Genomic DNA, 15112 nt, shown 5'->3' with positions numbered 1-15112 from the left:
AGGCATCCCATATTCTCCAAAATTTCTTAGTGATGAGATTTCAGGTATATTTTCTTTTTTGGTAATTTTTCCCATTATTTGAATTGTGTTCTATAAGTAAGTGCAAGTTTTTACAATCATGAAAATGTATTTTTTTTTTATTTTTATTTTTATTTTTTTTTTATTTTATTTTTTTTTATTTTTTTATTTTTTTATTTTTTATAAACATATATTTTTATCCCCAGGGGTACAGGTCTGTAAATCACCAGGTTTACACACTTCACAGCACTCACCAAAGCACATACCCTCCCCAATGTCCATAATCCCACCCCCTTCTCCCAAACCCCCTCCCCCCAGCAACCCTCAGTTTGTTTTGTGAGATTAAGAGTCACTTATGGTTTGTCTCCCTCCCAATCCCATCTTGTTTCATTTATTCTTCTCCTACCCACTTAAGCCTCCATGTTGCATCACCACTTCCTCATATCAGGGAGATCATATGATAGTTGTCTGAAAATGTATTTTTTAAAGTAATCTCTACACCCAGTATGGGGCTCGAATTTATGACCCAGAGATCGAGAGTCACCTGCTCTTCTGACTGAACCACCCAGGCTCCCTGAAAATGTATTCTTATCTTGTCTTTTCACAGCCTCATTTATGTTCACTAACTGAACACATGTTTAGATGTGCTGTTGAGGGCCTAGGGAAGGAAGGAGGGTTAGTCAAGCAGAAAAGATGGAGGACCTCACGGGGGTCATTATGAGCCTTCCCATGAAGGGAAGAACCCAGTCTGACCCCAAAGGGCTTTCCATATCTTCTAAAAAGATGAAGATGGTGGAGGATGGGAAGATGAAAGACACGTTTCCCAAGTAAAAAAATCTTTTTAAAGATTTTTCTACGTAATCTCTACATCAACCTGGGGCTCAGACTCACAACTCTGAGAGTCGCAGGCTCCACCTACCCAACCAGCCAGGTGCCCCCCAGTAAAAATTTTAACTGAAAAGCAAATGGGAAGATATTTGTAACAAAAACAGCCAGAAGCTTATAGAAATCCATGAGAAAAACACAGATACCCCGATAATATTAAGCCATTAAGATCTGAAGAAGTAAGATGATCAAGGATATGAATACCATACACAAAGAAAAAAAATACCCATGTTCAATTAGGCTATGGAACATCTTTACAAGCACTTGGAACACTAGTAATGTTCTTACTTGCTGGATCTGAGCCCCGGCTACATGGGTGTGTTCAGTTTGTGAAAACTCATTGAACTGAACATTCATGTGTTCATTTTCCTGTACTTACACTATACTTAAAGAATTAAAAATTTTTAGTGGTGCCTGGCCTGCTCAGCTTGTTGGGCGTCTGTCTGCTTTCGGCTCTGGTCATGATCCCAGGACCCTGCACAGCAGGGGGTCTGCTTCTCCCTCACCCCCTTCTGTTCCCCCTCTGCTCATGTTCTCTCACTTTCTCTCTCTCAAATAAAATCTTAAAAAAAAAAAAAAAAGAATTAAAAAACTTAAAAACAAGGGATTCAGGGGCGCCTGGGTGGCTCAGTCGTTGGGCGACTGCCTTCCGCTCAGGTCATGAACTTCGGGGCCTGGGATGGGGCCCTCCCTTGGGCTCTCTGCTCAGTGGGGAGCCTGCTTCCCCCTCTCTCTCTGCCTGCTGCTCTGCCTACTTGTGATTTCTCTCTGTGTCAAATAAATAAATAAAATCTTAAAAAAAAAAAAAAAACAAGGGATTCATAAGTACAAGATTCAGGACAGAAATTGGGTTGGTGGGAAGGAGGGGGAAGTCAGAGGAGAAGGCACATAGCTAGACAGAAGAATTAGACTGTTCTTTCTTGGATTAGGTGGTGGGTTCACAAATATTCATTATATTTTAGTCAATATTTATTTATTTATAAAATAAAAGTAAGACCCAAACAGGCCTGCATGGCATCCCTGGCTTTGCCACTCACCAGCTATGTAATCCTGGCTCTAAGTTTCTCTGGCTCAGTCTCATCTGTGAAAAGGAGAATGGGAGACTTAAAATAGAGTATTCATGGAACTGCCCAACTGACTGTGACAGACTTTTACACACTTAGCAAAGTGTGGTCTCCATTTGTTGCGCAGTCACACAGAAACTTTCGAAAAAGCAGAAATCCTCCCCAAAAGCTGTCCCCTAGCTTAGGCGCCTTTCTGATTTGCTCTCCAGTCTGGGACAAACGTGCTGCTGCTGTCGGGTGCCTGCAGAATTCTGTGTCCTGCTGTTCTGTAAGGTCTCAGCCCCGCTGCTCCTTCTGTCAACACTCGAGGTCTAAGTGCAAGGCCAAGACGGGCAGGCTCGCGTCTGGAGGGCTGCTAACAGGAAGGGCGTCGAGGCGAGTGTCCACCGCCGCAAGGCGACCCTGCTCTGGTTTAGGGGACCGGCCCGCGTCTTTGGAAAACCTGCCCTGAGGCCGACGAGCTTCCCCCCTCCTGCCGGGGCCTCTCTGCCTGCAAGTGAAGGTTGAGATTCCAAACCTTCGCTTGAAAAAAAAGACGGGAGGGGCAGGCGAGGAGCGGTGGGGAAAACTGTAGCGGGGGGAGAGGGGGTCTCCGTCCCTGGGGTCGCCCACCCAGTTCCCTAGCCGCCCTCCAGCCCGGCACAGCCGAACAGCCTTGGCATGCAGAACCGCAGCCCCAGAGAGCACCCAGGCTTCCGGGCCGCGGGGGGAATGGACCCCCCCCAGGGAGCCTCTGATTGGCTCCGCGGAGTCACGTGCTGCGCTCTGGGACCAGTTGCGTGATGGGAATTGGAGAGAGCGGCTGGAGTCACGTGGTTAGGCAAGGTGAAAGTTGCCCCTTGCGCCCTCATTGCCAAAAATGTAGACAAGTTCAAAGACAAAAAAGCCTTCTCTGTAAGCATCACTGTCAGATACTATATACAATATAGTGTAGTACAGTAGAATATGACCTGTGACTTCCTTTAAGTTTTGATGTCACTTTTCTATCAATTTTGTCTATATACTCAAACTACGACATATGTTCATGTATATATTATAAACATGCATATATGTATATGTAATGTGTGTATATTTATAATATAGGTATACATCTATACAATATATATGCAGACACATCACATATCCATACACTTTTTTACATCTTGTTTTTGTACTTAATATTTCAGCAAAAGGATTTTTCTGTCTCCAAAAACTTTTGTAAAAAACCATTTTGATGGCTGTATGATATTCCACGAGGTGATATACCACATTTCATTTGTTCATTATTAATAGTCTTCAATTTAGGGGTGCCTGGGTGGCTCAGTGGGTTAAACCTCTGCCTTTGGCTGGGGTCATGATCTCAGGGTTCTGGAATCCAGCCCCGCATCGGGCTTTCTGCTCAGCAGGGAGCCTGCTTCCACCTCTCTCTCTGCCTGCTGCTCCGCCTACTTGTGATCTCTCACTCTGTCAAATAAATAAAATCTTTTAAAAAAATAGTCTTCAACTTATAAAGAGGTTTTCTTAATGATAAATAATGGTATATTGAATATACTGTTACATCAGTCTTTGTTGGCACTACTGTCAGGGCTGAAAATGGCACCTTGTTTGTTAGTAATTTTAAAACATGTTCTGTAGGCTTATTAGATATTGCTACTTGTCTTCTCTGTGAACTCTGTTCACAGACTATGCTGTCTCACCTATTCTGATTTTAGATGCCTGAAAACTACTGGAGTTCTTGTGTTTTTCCTCATTGGCTAGATCTCTCTTCCCTGGTCATTGTTCTTTTAAAATTTCATTTAAGACCCCTTCTTGTCAAAACTTCTCTCACTAACGCTAACCACGCTCCTTGATTCAGAACAGCACAGATCCGTTTTGCCTCTTTCTTATATTTTATACTGATGGGATCATATGGCATGAGACTCCTTGCATCTGGCTCAGTGTTGAGAGCTTCATGCACACTGTTTCATGGACTTGTGGACTGTTCATTCTTATTGCTTTAAAAGTTTTATTTATTTATTTTTTATTTATTTGAGAGGGAGAGCACATGAAGGAGTGGGGGAGGGGCAAAGGAAGAGGGAGAAGCAGACTCCCCACTGAGCAGGAAGCCTGACATGGTGCTCAATCCCAGGACCCTGAGATCACGACCTGAACTGAAGGCAGATGCTTAACCAACTGAGCTACCCAGGTGCCCCTGTTGCTTTATACCACTCACCTGTGGAGCCTCCACAATGTATCCCTTCTACTATTGATGGGCATTTGGGTAGTTTTCAGTGGGGCTGGATTTCAGTATGGGGCCATTATGAATAGTGCTGCTGTGAACAACTTTTTTGAACATGCTTTTTTAGGTGTTCTTTCCTTGGTTTAGTTGAAATTCCTTAGATTACCTACTAAATACAAAGGGGAAAAGGTATCTTTTATCTTTTTAGCGTAGAGATCTGGTAAACAATCTGAACCAAGTGACCAAAGTTAGCATTACCAAAGTTAGCAACAGGGGAACAAACCTACTTGATGTGATACAATGGAAATAACACGGCATCACCCATGTAACACATCTTTCCAAAAATGTTTAATGTGAATGTATTGAGTGAACATCAGACAAATATAGACTGTGAACATTCTACAAAACAACTGGCCTGAAGTCATCAAAAATGCAATACTGTAAAAGACAGAAAGACCAAGTAACTATTCTTTTTTTTTCCTGAAGATTTTATGTATTTATTTGACAGAGAGAGATCGTAAGTAGGCAGAGGCAGGCAGAGAGAGAGAGGAGAAAGCAGGCTCCCCGCTGAGCAGAAAAGCCCAATGCAGGACTCGATCCCAGGATCCTGGAACCATGACCCAAGCCGAAGGCAGAGGCTTTAACCCACTGAGCCACCCAGGCGCCCCCCAAGTAACTATTCTAAAATAAAAGAGTCTGAGGGGCTCCTGGGTGGCCCAGTGGGTTAGAGCCTCTGCTTCCGGCTCAGGTCATGATCCCACGGTTCCTCTCTCTCTGCCTGCCTTTCTGCTTACTTGTGATATCTGTCTGTCAAATGAATAAATAAAATCTTAAAAAAAAAAAAAAAAAAAGGAGAGAGATTGGACAAGACAGGACAATGAATTGGATCCTGGACCTTAAAAAACAAAAACAAAACAGAGGGGGTATTATTGGGACAACTAGAGAAATCAAAACACGAATTGCATATTGCAAAAGGAACTGTATGATGTACTTCTTGAATGTCATTATGGTACTGTGGTTATAAAGGAGAATGTCTTCATTTTTAGCTGATGCATGGTGAAGTATTTAGGTGTGAAATGTCACTCCTGCAACTGCGTCAAAGCTTCACCAGACACACACACACACACAGTGAGGTAAAGCAAATGTGGCAACAGTTAACAGGTGGCACCTCTAGGTAACAGTAGATGAGTGCTCACTGTTTTTTCAGCTTTCCCAATGGTTTGATAAAGAGTAGGATAATGTTTTTTTCCCACTCAATATGTATCTCTAAGATTTGCCCAGATAATACATGTAGCTAAGGTTCACTGGTTTCACCACTGCATTATATTCCACTGTGTGTCTATACCCTGTAATATATCCATATGTCTGTCTGTCTGTCTTTATTTTCTTAAAAAAGATTTTATTTATGTATTTGAGAGAGAGACAGTGAGAGAGAACATGAGCGAGGAGAAGGTCAGAGGGAGAAGCAGACTCCCCATGGAGCTGGGAGCCTGATGCGGGACTCGATCCTGGGATTCCGCGATCATGACCTGAGCCGAAGGCAGTCGTTCAACCAACTGAGCCACCCAGGCATCCCAGTCTTTCTCTTTTTTTAAAGATTTACTTATTTATTTCAGAGAGAGAGAATCTCAAGCGGACTCCCCAACAGAGCCCAACACGGCTCGATCCCATGACCCTGAGATCACGACCTGTGCCAAAATCGAGTCAGACGCTCATCCAAATGAGCCACCAAGTACCTCTACCCATATGTCTTTCAATGCACATTTTGTTTTGGTTTGGGCTGTTACAAACAGTGCTTCCAGGTTCTTTCTAAACCACCAATGCTCTTATATCCTCAGAGCCTTCAGAAGTGAGGTTAAAGATCTCTAGGGTTATACCAGAAAATCCTTCCTCAGGGACCCAGACAGACTACAAGGCTATTTCCAGTTGAATTCCTACTTGCCCTGGCTGGTCTCACTCGGGGCTATTCTCACTCCTCTCAGACAGGTTCCCGATCCCAAGTCTGAGATTTCAGAGGTGTGTCTTGCTCCATTTTTTTGTTTTTAAGATTTGTTTATTTATGTGGGAGGGGTAGGAAAAGGTAGAGAGGTTTTTGTTTTGTTTTTTTAAGATTTTATTTATTTACCAGAGAGAGAAAGAGAGAGAGAGTGTGTGCACAAGCAGGGGGAGCAACAGGCAAGAAGGAGAAGCAGGCTCCCCAATGAGCAAGGAGCCTGACGCAGGACGCGATCCCAGGACCCTGAGATCATGACCTGAGACGCTTCATGACAACCACCAAGGCGCCCCTTCCATCTTTCTTTTGATGAACTTAAAAATTGCAACTAAGGGGCGCCCGGGTGGCTCAGTGGGTTAAGCCGCTGCCTTCGGCTCGGGTCATGATCTCAGGGTTGTGGGATCGAGTCCCGAGTCGGGCTCTCTGCTCAGCAGGGAGCCTGCTTCCCTGTCTCTCTCTCTGCCTGCCTCTCCGTCTACTTGTGATTTCTCTCTGTCAAAAAAAAAAAAAAAAAAAAAATTGCAACTAAAATGGCATCAGTGAACATTTGACTCTATTTATGCTGCTTCATATTTTGGGGGGACTACTTTCAAAATACAAGCTTCAGGAAGGTAGAAACCATGCCCAGCTCATTCACCCAGTGTCCTCAGCACTAAATACTACAGTATGCCTGGCACATTGCTCGTGTTCAGGAAAACAGAACCATGGAGGTAAATGAATGGGTGAAGAGATGAATGTTCATGTCAGGCATGCCTCTCCGCTTGTTATTGGCGTGCGTATATTGTTTTGTAAGATTGCCTTATTTTCAAGAGAACTCGCCTAGTTAGACTTACGTCTGTGTACTGACATTAGCTGTATCTGTCACATAGAGTTACATAAATTGTCCGTTGTGTTAAAGATATCTTAGTTTGCTTAGCCATAATCTTATCATCTGGCATTAAAATGATTTTGTTTTGTTTTGCTACTTTAAATAGCACTACTATGAGCATTTTTTTTTCTCCTTGGGATTAATGCCTTATAAATCCCCCAACGTGGAATTATGAGGTCAAAGGACATGAAGTCTTGCATAACTAGTTTCTTACATATTGTCTGAAAGCCTGAATCCTGAAAAACTGAACCCATTTATAATTTTATAGTGCTCTAGTCATACATATGCTTTCTCATAGCTCCGCCAAGAGGAGGTATTCTGGTTTTGCTAGTTTAACTACATATTTAAAGAAAGTTGATTTCTTTAATTTCTCGTGATCTTGGCACTTTCCACATGACAACTTGCCATCGGAACTGCCCCCAGTGTGATCAGTTACAAATTTATCTATATCCATATTTATCCATATCCAAATTATATTTTTCATTGTAATCCCGTTGTCCAATGACATTTAGAAGTCAAGATTCTTTACCCCATTAGTGTGTTGCTTCTGGTTAGGTCTCCCATTAAGTTTTTTTTTTTTTTTTAAGATTTTATTTATTTAGGGCGCCTGGGTGGCTCAGTGGGTTAAGCCTCTGCCTTCGGCTGAGGTCATGATCTCAGGGTCCTGGGATCGAGTCCCACATCGAGCTCTCTGCTTGGCGAGGAGCCTGCATCCTCCTCTCTCTCTCTGCCTGCCTCTCTGCCTACTTGTGATCTCCCTCTGTCAAATAAGTGAATAAATAAATCTTAAAAAAAAAAAAAGATTTTATTTATTTGACAGATCACAAGTAGACAGAGAGGCAGGAGGAAGCAGGCTCCCTGCTGAGCAGAAAGCCCAACGTGGGGCTCAATTCCAGGACCCTGAGATCATGACCTGAGCTGAAGGCAGAGGCTTTAACCCACTGAGCCACCAAGGCACCCCTCTCATTAAGTTCTTAAGATGAGTTTAAATCTACTTCTGGAATTTATTCCAGTTCATCAGATGTTTTTTCTGTTTAACTCAGTAGTGTCTGTTTTTCATGATCGTGACATCATCTAAACTCTGGAAGGGTAACTCTCCTTATTGCCCTTTTACTACAAAAAAAACTTCACATCATAAGAAAAAAAAATTTGTAGCCACCTGAGGTGATGGATGTTAACTGAACTTGCTGGGGCAATCATTTCACAACGCATAAGTTATCTCAAATCATTACACTGTATACGTGAACGAATCCAAGGGTATATGTCAATTATACTGCAATAAAACAGCAGTGGGGGACCTCTTTGGAACAATTGTCTGCTTTTTCTTTCTTTCCTCCCCCCCCCCCCCCCCCCAATAAGGACTCGCTAAATGCCACTGTGTCCTGAGTGCTGTGCTGGGCTAGGGCTGTAAATGCCTGTCCAGGAGGCCAAGAAGGGAGGAAGTGGCTCCACCCAACAGGTGGCCTGGAGGAGAAGAGTTCTGGAAAGAAAGGCTTCTTCCAGCTGAGAACAACTGGAAGGGCTCAGGTCTGCCTGCCTGGGCTCTCTCATTCTCTCTCCCTCTGATAAATAAATAAATAAAATCTTTTAAAATCAATAAATAAAATGGGGTCCCCTCTGTGTAAAAGAAATATTTGTGTGTGTGTGTGTGTGCAAACTATAAAAACCAGAAGATGACGTCACGAATGACTGACAGGGGTTACTACAAGCCATGGGCTGCGGGGAGGGAGGACCTCAAACTGTTTACACTTGACTTCTGTATGGGCTGCGTTCTGCTGAGCAAGCCTTCTTCTCACTGAGGTTATCAACAGCACCCGCCAGACTGCAAGGTGGGGTGGGAGGAGGGTCGCTGAAATCAGTCATTAGGGAGCCTGGCGACCAGGGGGAGGCAGCACCCCATAGTGACCACTGCTCAGCTCCTGTTTGCCTGGAACCGTCTGGGGGTTTCACAATGATAGTCCAGAGGGGAGGAAATTCCTCAGTTCTCGCCCGCGGGTCAGCTAGAGAAGCTTCATGAGGGGAGGTGAGGAGGGAGGGTGGGGAGTTGAGGGGGTTTAGGAGTCAGAACAGCAGAGGAGAGGGGTTCCCCCCCTCTAGGATTTAAACTGACGTTCAGAAAAAGGAAGACGTATGGTTACTTTTAGGCACTTAGAGTAGTTCGCAAAGTGTCACCAAGAAGTAATGGGGTTAGACTTGCTTTGATTTAAAAACAACAACAACAAAACTGCTGTAATTAGGGTTTTGTATGCTGAGGACTGTGTTTTTTCACATTTAAGTCCCTTCATATTCATGTTCTCTCTTTCTAATAATAATAAAAAATGACAACAACTTAATATCAGTTGCTCAGAAATGACTCTGTACCAGGCACGCATCTCATACACATATTATCTCATTTTCGTGTAACTCTTACAATACTCCTAAGGAGGGGGTACTGCTTTATTTTTCCCATTTTGCAAATGAAGACACTGGAATCTTGGCCTGAGGTCCCACAGCTGATGAGTGGCATTACCTCAGTCCTGATTTACATTTCTGGAAGAAGAAAGGGGAGGCGGGAACATTCCCAGCCACACCGCGCTCCTGCCTCAGTCTACAGTGGGGAGTACCACATCCGCTTCCCTTTCCAAACACTCTCTGAGGATGCCAGGAAAGGATGGGAAACTGGCTTCTTGTTTTTCCCTACAGGAAGGTGCTTGTCCAAGCTCAGGGCAAAAGCTTGTCACTGTCCTCCTACAGGTGATCCCAGAGAGAGGGATAAAGAGAAGGCCCCTCCCCCATGCTGGGGTTGATCCGGAGAGTGGCATCTGGGTGTTTGCCTCCCCTTAGCTCAAGTGAGCCCAAAGCAGTGACCGAGACTCCTCTGTGTCCTTCTCAGGATCCTGAGTCTCGGAAGGAGGGGCAGCGACAGCCACGGAGGAAAAAGACAAGGGCATCCTAGGCAGAGGAAGTTGTGCGCAAAGGCCTGGGCAGGAGTGGACAAGGAAGGTTCGGTGGGGAGATGGGGCAGAGCGGGCTAAAGGAAGCGAGAAGCAGCTGAGGTTTCAAACCCATCATCTAGCAATCCAACCAGAGGAACCGAAATGGCGGGGGGAACAGCAGGGCTGAGGTGAAGCAGAGAGCATGGGTCCAGCCAGGCACCATGGGAGGGGTCTCTGCATGGTCAAGGGGCCAGGAGAGGACAGGGAAGGGCAGGAAAGGAAAGAACCCTTGGGGTTCCTCATCAGGCCACGTGTGAAGCTTGGGGGTCCACCCAATCTGTCCTCTAAGTGACTGGAGCTGGCTGATGCTGGCAGGTCCCCGGGGTCACAGATGCCACGATGCGGCCTTCATCCGGCCTGCCTGTTTACAGACACCACCCCTGGCTGAGGAGTGACGGGGACCTGCAGTGCCCAGGGTGAGATCCAAGAGCTGCGTCACTGCTGCCATGGCCCACCCCACCCAGATTTATAGGATCCAGTCATGGGGAGCGGCCCCTCCCATCTCATGAAGGACCAAACAGGAAGGGACACTTTCTGTCAGCCATACCTAGGCCCTCTGAGTCCAAGGACGCCCCACTGGAGGTGTAGGGTGGTGGGCTCAAAAAAACAGGCCACCATCATCCAAGCTGTCGGCATGGTGTGGGTTCATCAAAGCAAATGAATGAACCCAGATATCCCTGCCCTTGGGGAAGGGGGGCGGGGTGAGGGCTGGCTCCTCCCCCTTAGGCCCCTTCAGTCAGGAGCTTCTGGATGCCCCCTCAGAGCAGGCACCTGAGATACCCTGAGGATGCTATGGCCGGCTTGGTCCCTGTGTCTTGGGCCCAGTGGGCCCGAGGGAGAGACAAGCACCCTGACAGCCGGGTATAAACAGAGGGTTGCCCACTCTACCCTCTTCCTAGGGTTCCTTGGAGGACACATTGAGGGGATGTTCTAGAGGGCTTAGAGCTATTGGAGAGACACCCATCAAGCAGGATCTTCCAGCCTTTCCTACCACATACCCCGGCAGTGTTTAACTCAGAGACGCATCATGGTCTGGTCCTGAAGGGTTTGGGCTCCGTGGCCACCCCTGAGTTCAAATCTTACTTTTATCACTTGCTACTGTGGAGCAGTGTGGTCTTGAGGAAGTGACTTGACGACTCGCGTCTCCTGAGTGCCAGTGTGCAAAACGGATGGTAAGGCCCCCCACCCCTCCAGGGTTGTGCGGTGCAAGGGCTCTTGACTGTGGAGCACGGGGCACGGCACCCGACACCCGGCACAAGAATAATGATGGCCCTTGTTGCTACCACTTCGACCCTCCGCAGGGAGCAACAGGAGTTAAATTAGTGATGAATCCACACGAATCCTCTTCTGAGACTTTCACGGTATTTCTGAAATCATTTCATCGGTCCAAATCACTGTACCCGTGCAAGCACCCGAAAGGCAAGATGTCTCTCGTGTAACAGATGGGGACCAAGACCCGGGCTTCCTCTTCCCCTGCCTGCACCCTCACCTCGTCCAGGTGAGCCAGCTCCCAGCACCAACCAAAGCTCAGCCAGCCGCCACCCAAGCCCCGGCAGCCCACAGAAGACAAGAGGTTGGAGCCAGGAAGACTGGGTTTTGCGGGTAGGGGAATAAGAAGGATCTGAACTCCGTGACTCACCAGGGGCTGGGCCGGAAGTGCAGGCCACGTGTCTGGCTGACCCCCAGCGGCAGCAAGTACCTGCTCCTTTCAAAGGAACACCTCCTTCTCTGCCCCCTAGGCAGCAGGGTCTGTCCCCAAAGGAAAATCTCTTAACCTCCTTTCACTCCTCAGCCTGGGTACACGAAAACCCCCAGGGTTCCCAGGAACCCTCCTTCCAATCTGCACCTCAGTCCTCTGTTCAGTAAGCCCTGGGGTTCCCCACCATCAGCCAGCAAGCCAGCCAGCAAGTGGCTCCCCAATTTTGGCCTCCCGGGCACCTGGCCAGCTTCCCCCCCATCCCACTCTCTACCCCAGCCCGGCAAGCTTCCACATCGTTCCCAGACAGAAAGCCTAGCCCAACTTCCAGGTCTCCCTCTCTGCTCACCGTCCCTGCCTCTGCAAAGCCTGGTCCCACTCAGCTTCCCTCCAGAGAACCCTGGCGACCCTTGCCCTCCGGCCCCCACACAGTTTCTCCTGTGTCGCAAATACACACCAATGCTGCAATTTACAAAGGTCTTCCAGCCACACCTTGTGGGGCGCCCTATGGCGGTGGAGAAGATGCACGTGCTGCCATCACACACCGAGTGAGGCATGGCCAACCGCCGCCCCCAAGGGGTGGTGCCCCCTACTCTGCTGCCCCGGGGCTCCCCTGCTGGTGCTTAAAAGAGAGCCACCCGCAGACACTCGGGGTGTAGTTCTGCCCCAGCAGCGCATTTCCCCAACCGTTCGGATCCAGTAGACGGTTCCCGGGGACTATCAAGTTCATCAGGTACAGGGGGCATGGAGGGAGGAATTCGGCCTCAAGGAGGAGCATTCGGGGCAGAGGGAACAATGATGTGCGGGAACCACGGTGGTTCAACTTTCTGTTACTCAACAGCTGCTGTGGGGACTCATCCTTCCAGGGCCACACCCCTAGCTTCCTTCCTGCCCGTACCTAAGCTTCGGATGGGCGTGATCCGAACAATACCACTGGGACGGGCCCCCTCCGAGGCTGTGGGGGCTACAAGTCCCGCCTGAGACATGGGCCGAGGAGGGTGCCAAGAGAGGGGGAGACCAGAAGGTAGAGGGGGCACTCCGGGCGTCCTCCCAGATGGGGCCTCTCACCATTTCCAGCTCCGTCAAAAGCTCCGTGGGGGAAAGGGCCGAGTCAGCACTCTAGCCATGACTCTCCCAGGGCCTGGCTTTAAACTGTGCTCTGGGGCTCTTGGAATGGCCACCCTCCTCCAGGCCTCCCGCCCTGTCGAGTTCCTTCACGGAGGAGAAGACACAGGCAGGAGGGCTGGGAGGCAGGGGGACATCGGCTGAGCCTTGACCTGGGGGGGGTAGGGCCGGATGGCCTGGCTGGTGTCTAACATTCAGCTCCAGGTGGGTCTGGAATTCAGCGGGCGGGGGAGGGGATTCTACCCGATGTGACTATGGGTCCCTCCAGACCCCACCACTCCCATCTGCACAATCGGGACAGCTCCATCGGGCAAATACGTGTCTTGGTCCTCTACGTCACACCGGGCGGGCCAACTGAGCAAGCATCGGCCTGGGCTAGAGGGCCTGGAGCCTCCAGGGGGCTGATGGGTTTTGCACCAAACTGCAAACACTGCACTGACTGTCCCCTTTCACTCACCCCCAGCCCCAAATTAAACATCCAGCCAGCCAGGCTGGGCCCAGCGCGGGGGCTGTAATAACCACACTCCCCCACTGCGCCAGCTTTGACTCCCGCAACCCCCCCACTCTGGAAGTGGATCTTTCCCTTTAGCTCTCAAATTCTTGCTGAGGGGTCTGTCCCTACAAGCACTGTCACCCTTTGAAAGAGCAGCAGAAAGAGAAGGCACAACTTGGGTTTTTTGTTTTGTTGCTTGGATTTTTGCATCTTTAGCAGCTCTTTTGGGGCCCAAGGTCTGTCTACTCTGGAGGGGCGCCAGTTTGGTCAGAGCCACCCACGCCACGCCACACATACACACACACGCACACACACACAGCACCCCGCTTGTCGCTGCATCCTGGGGACACGCTATTGCCCCACAGAGATCCCTTCAAACAGCGCGGCTGCCACATGCCACAAGCTGTCCTTGAAGGCCGAGTGTGGAAAATATAACCCCCACCCCCCAGATGCCAGGAAGGGCAAACAAGCCCTGACGAATAATTCGAAAACAGTAATAACGCAGGGGTGAGACTGGCCTGGAGGAAGATCCTGGACGCACGGAGCCTCTGGTTTCCCCGGACGCACGTCTCCCGGCCCAACGCAGGGCCGGCGCCGGGTGGTCCAGGAGCGGGGGTGGGCGCGGGGGTCTCCCCGGAGCCCGCCCTCTTCCTCTGAGGCGGCTCGAGACCCCCGGGCTCCCCTCCCCCGCCGCCTGCCACATCTGGTTCCACTCAGGTCCTCCCCCACCTCCAGGCGCGCTCCTCCTCCCCTCTTCCCCCCCCAACCCTGCTTTCAGAAAAGCGGAGATGATTTTAAAAAACCCAGTCACACACAAACACACACACGCACGCACGCACGCACACACATGATCACGCACACGCGCTTCTGGAAGAAAAAAAAGAGGGAAAGTCGAGAGCGGCCCACTCCTGTCCCCCTCCCCCGCCCGGCCCCCGAAGTTGGCCAAGTTGGCAGCGCCTTACCCGGGAGGGCGGCGGCGGCGGCGGCGTACGCGGGCGCACCGGGCCGGCCGAGGTGCAGACCCGCGAGGAGCAGGACGCAGCGCAGCAGGTGACGAGGCCAGGGCGCGGGGGCCGGCCCGCGGGGCTCCATGCCCGCGGCGCGGCGCTGGGGGACGGGGGTTGGAGGGACCGAGGGCGCACGGGCGCGGCGCGCGGTGGCAGCGCGGGCGCAGGGCTGTGATGATCGCCCGCGAGGGGCTCGCGTCTTCCCTCCGGTCGGGACGAAGTGATGCCTCCCGGGGAGGAGAGGAGAGGAGGAGGGAAGGAGGCTGGCCGGGCGGAGGGAGGGCGGAGGGAGGAGCGCAGAACCCGGGAGGAGGGTTTGAGGGGCAGAGGGGAAGGGAAGCGGGCAGCGTGGGAGGGGAAGGGGAGGAGGCGCGGGCGGGCGCGGGCCCGGGGCGGCAGAGAGAGCGCCAAGGGGGGAAAGAAAGGGGAGGCGGAGAGGAGAATCCGCGCGGTCGAGGAGGACCCCGGCGTGCGCTCTTTCTCTCGCTCTCCGTCCCCTCCCTCTCCCCGCCTCGCCGTCCCTCTATTCTCAGTCCGGGCTTCAAGCCCCAGACGCTGCGTCACAGCTCCCCGGCTGGCGCGGGCGGGGAAGCAACGGCAAAAGTTTCCGCAAACTTCACGGCGTGGCGGGACCTGGGCTGCGAGGGCCGGTGGGGCTGGGGCGCGCGGCCAACCCAGGCGGCCAGACCCGGGCCGCGGGCGCCCCCTCTATCCCGCCTTTCTGTGCAAGTCTGCAGCCGGCGAGCATCCGCTACCTCCACGCCTAGGAGGACCCCTCCCCCGGTCTGGGG

General features: G+C 50.2%; 1 protein-coding gene across 2 annotated transcripts in view; it reads right to left on the bottom strand.

The window, feature by feature from the left end:
* Positions 1-15040, bottom strand: part of MRC2 (mannose receptor C-type 2) — a 56092-nt gene extending 41052 nt beyond the window's left edge. For both annotated transcript variants that reach the window (XM_082706550.1, XM_082706551.1), the window contains exon 1: positions 14277-15040. In XM_082706550.1, the coding sequence (XP_082562676.1) occupies positions 14277-14406 (130 nt within the window). In that variant the 5' untranslated portion in view covers positions 14407-15040. The remainder of the gene's footprint in view (positions 1-14276) is intronic.
* Between the last annotated feature and the right edge of the window lie 72 nt (positions 15041-15112).

The sequence above is a fragment of the Mustela nivalis genome, assembly GCF_964662115.1.
Source record: "Mustela nivalis genome assembly, chromosome: 17".
Taxonomy (NCBI): Eukaryota; Metazoa; Chordata; class Mammalia; order Carnivora; family Mustelidae; genus Mustela; species Mustela nivalis.
Note: the sequence above shows the minus strand (reverse complement) of the source record. Positions and strands in the feature narration are given on the sequence as shown.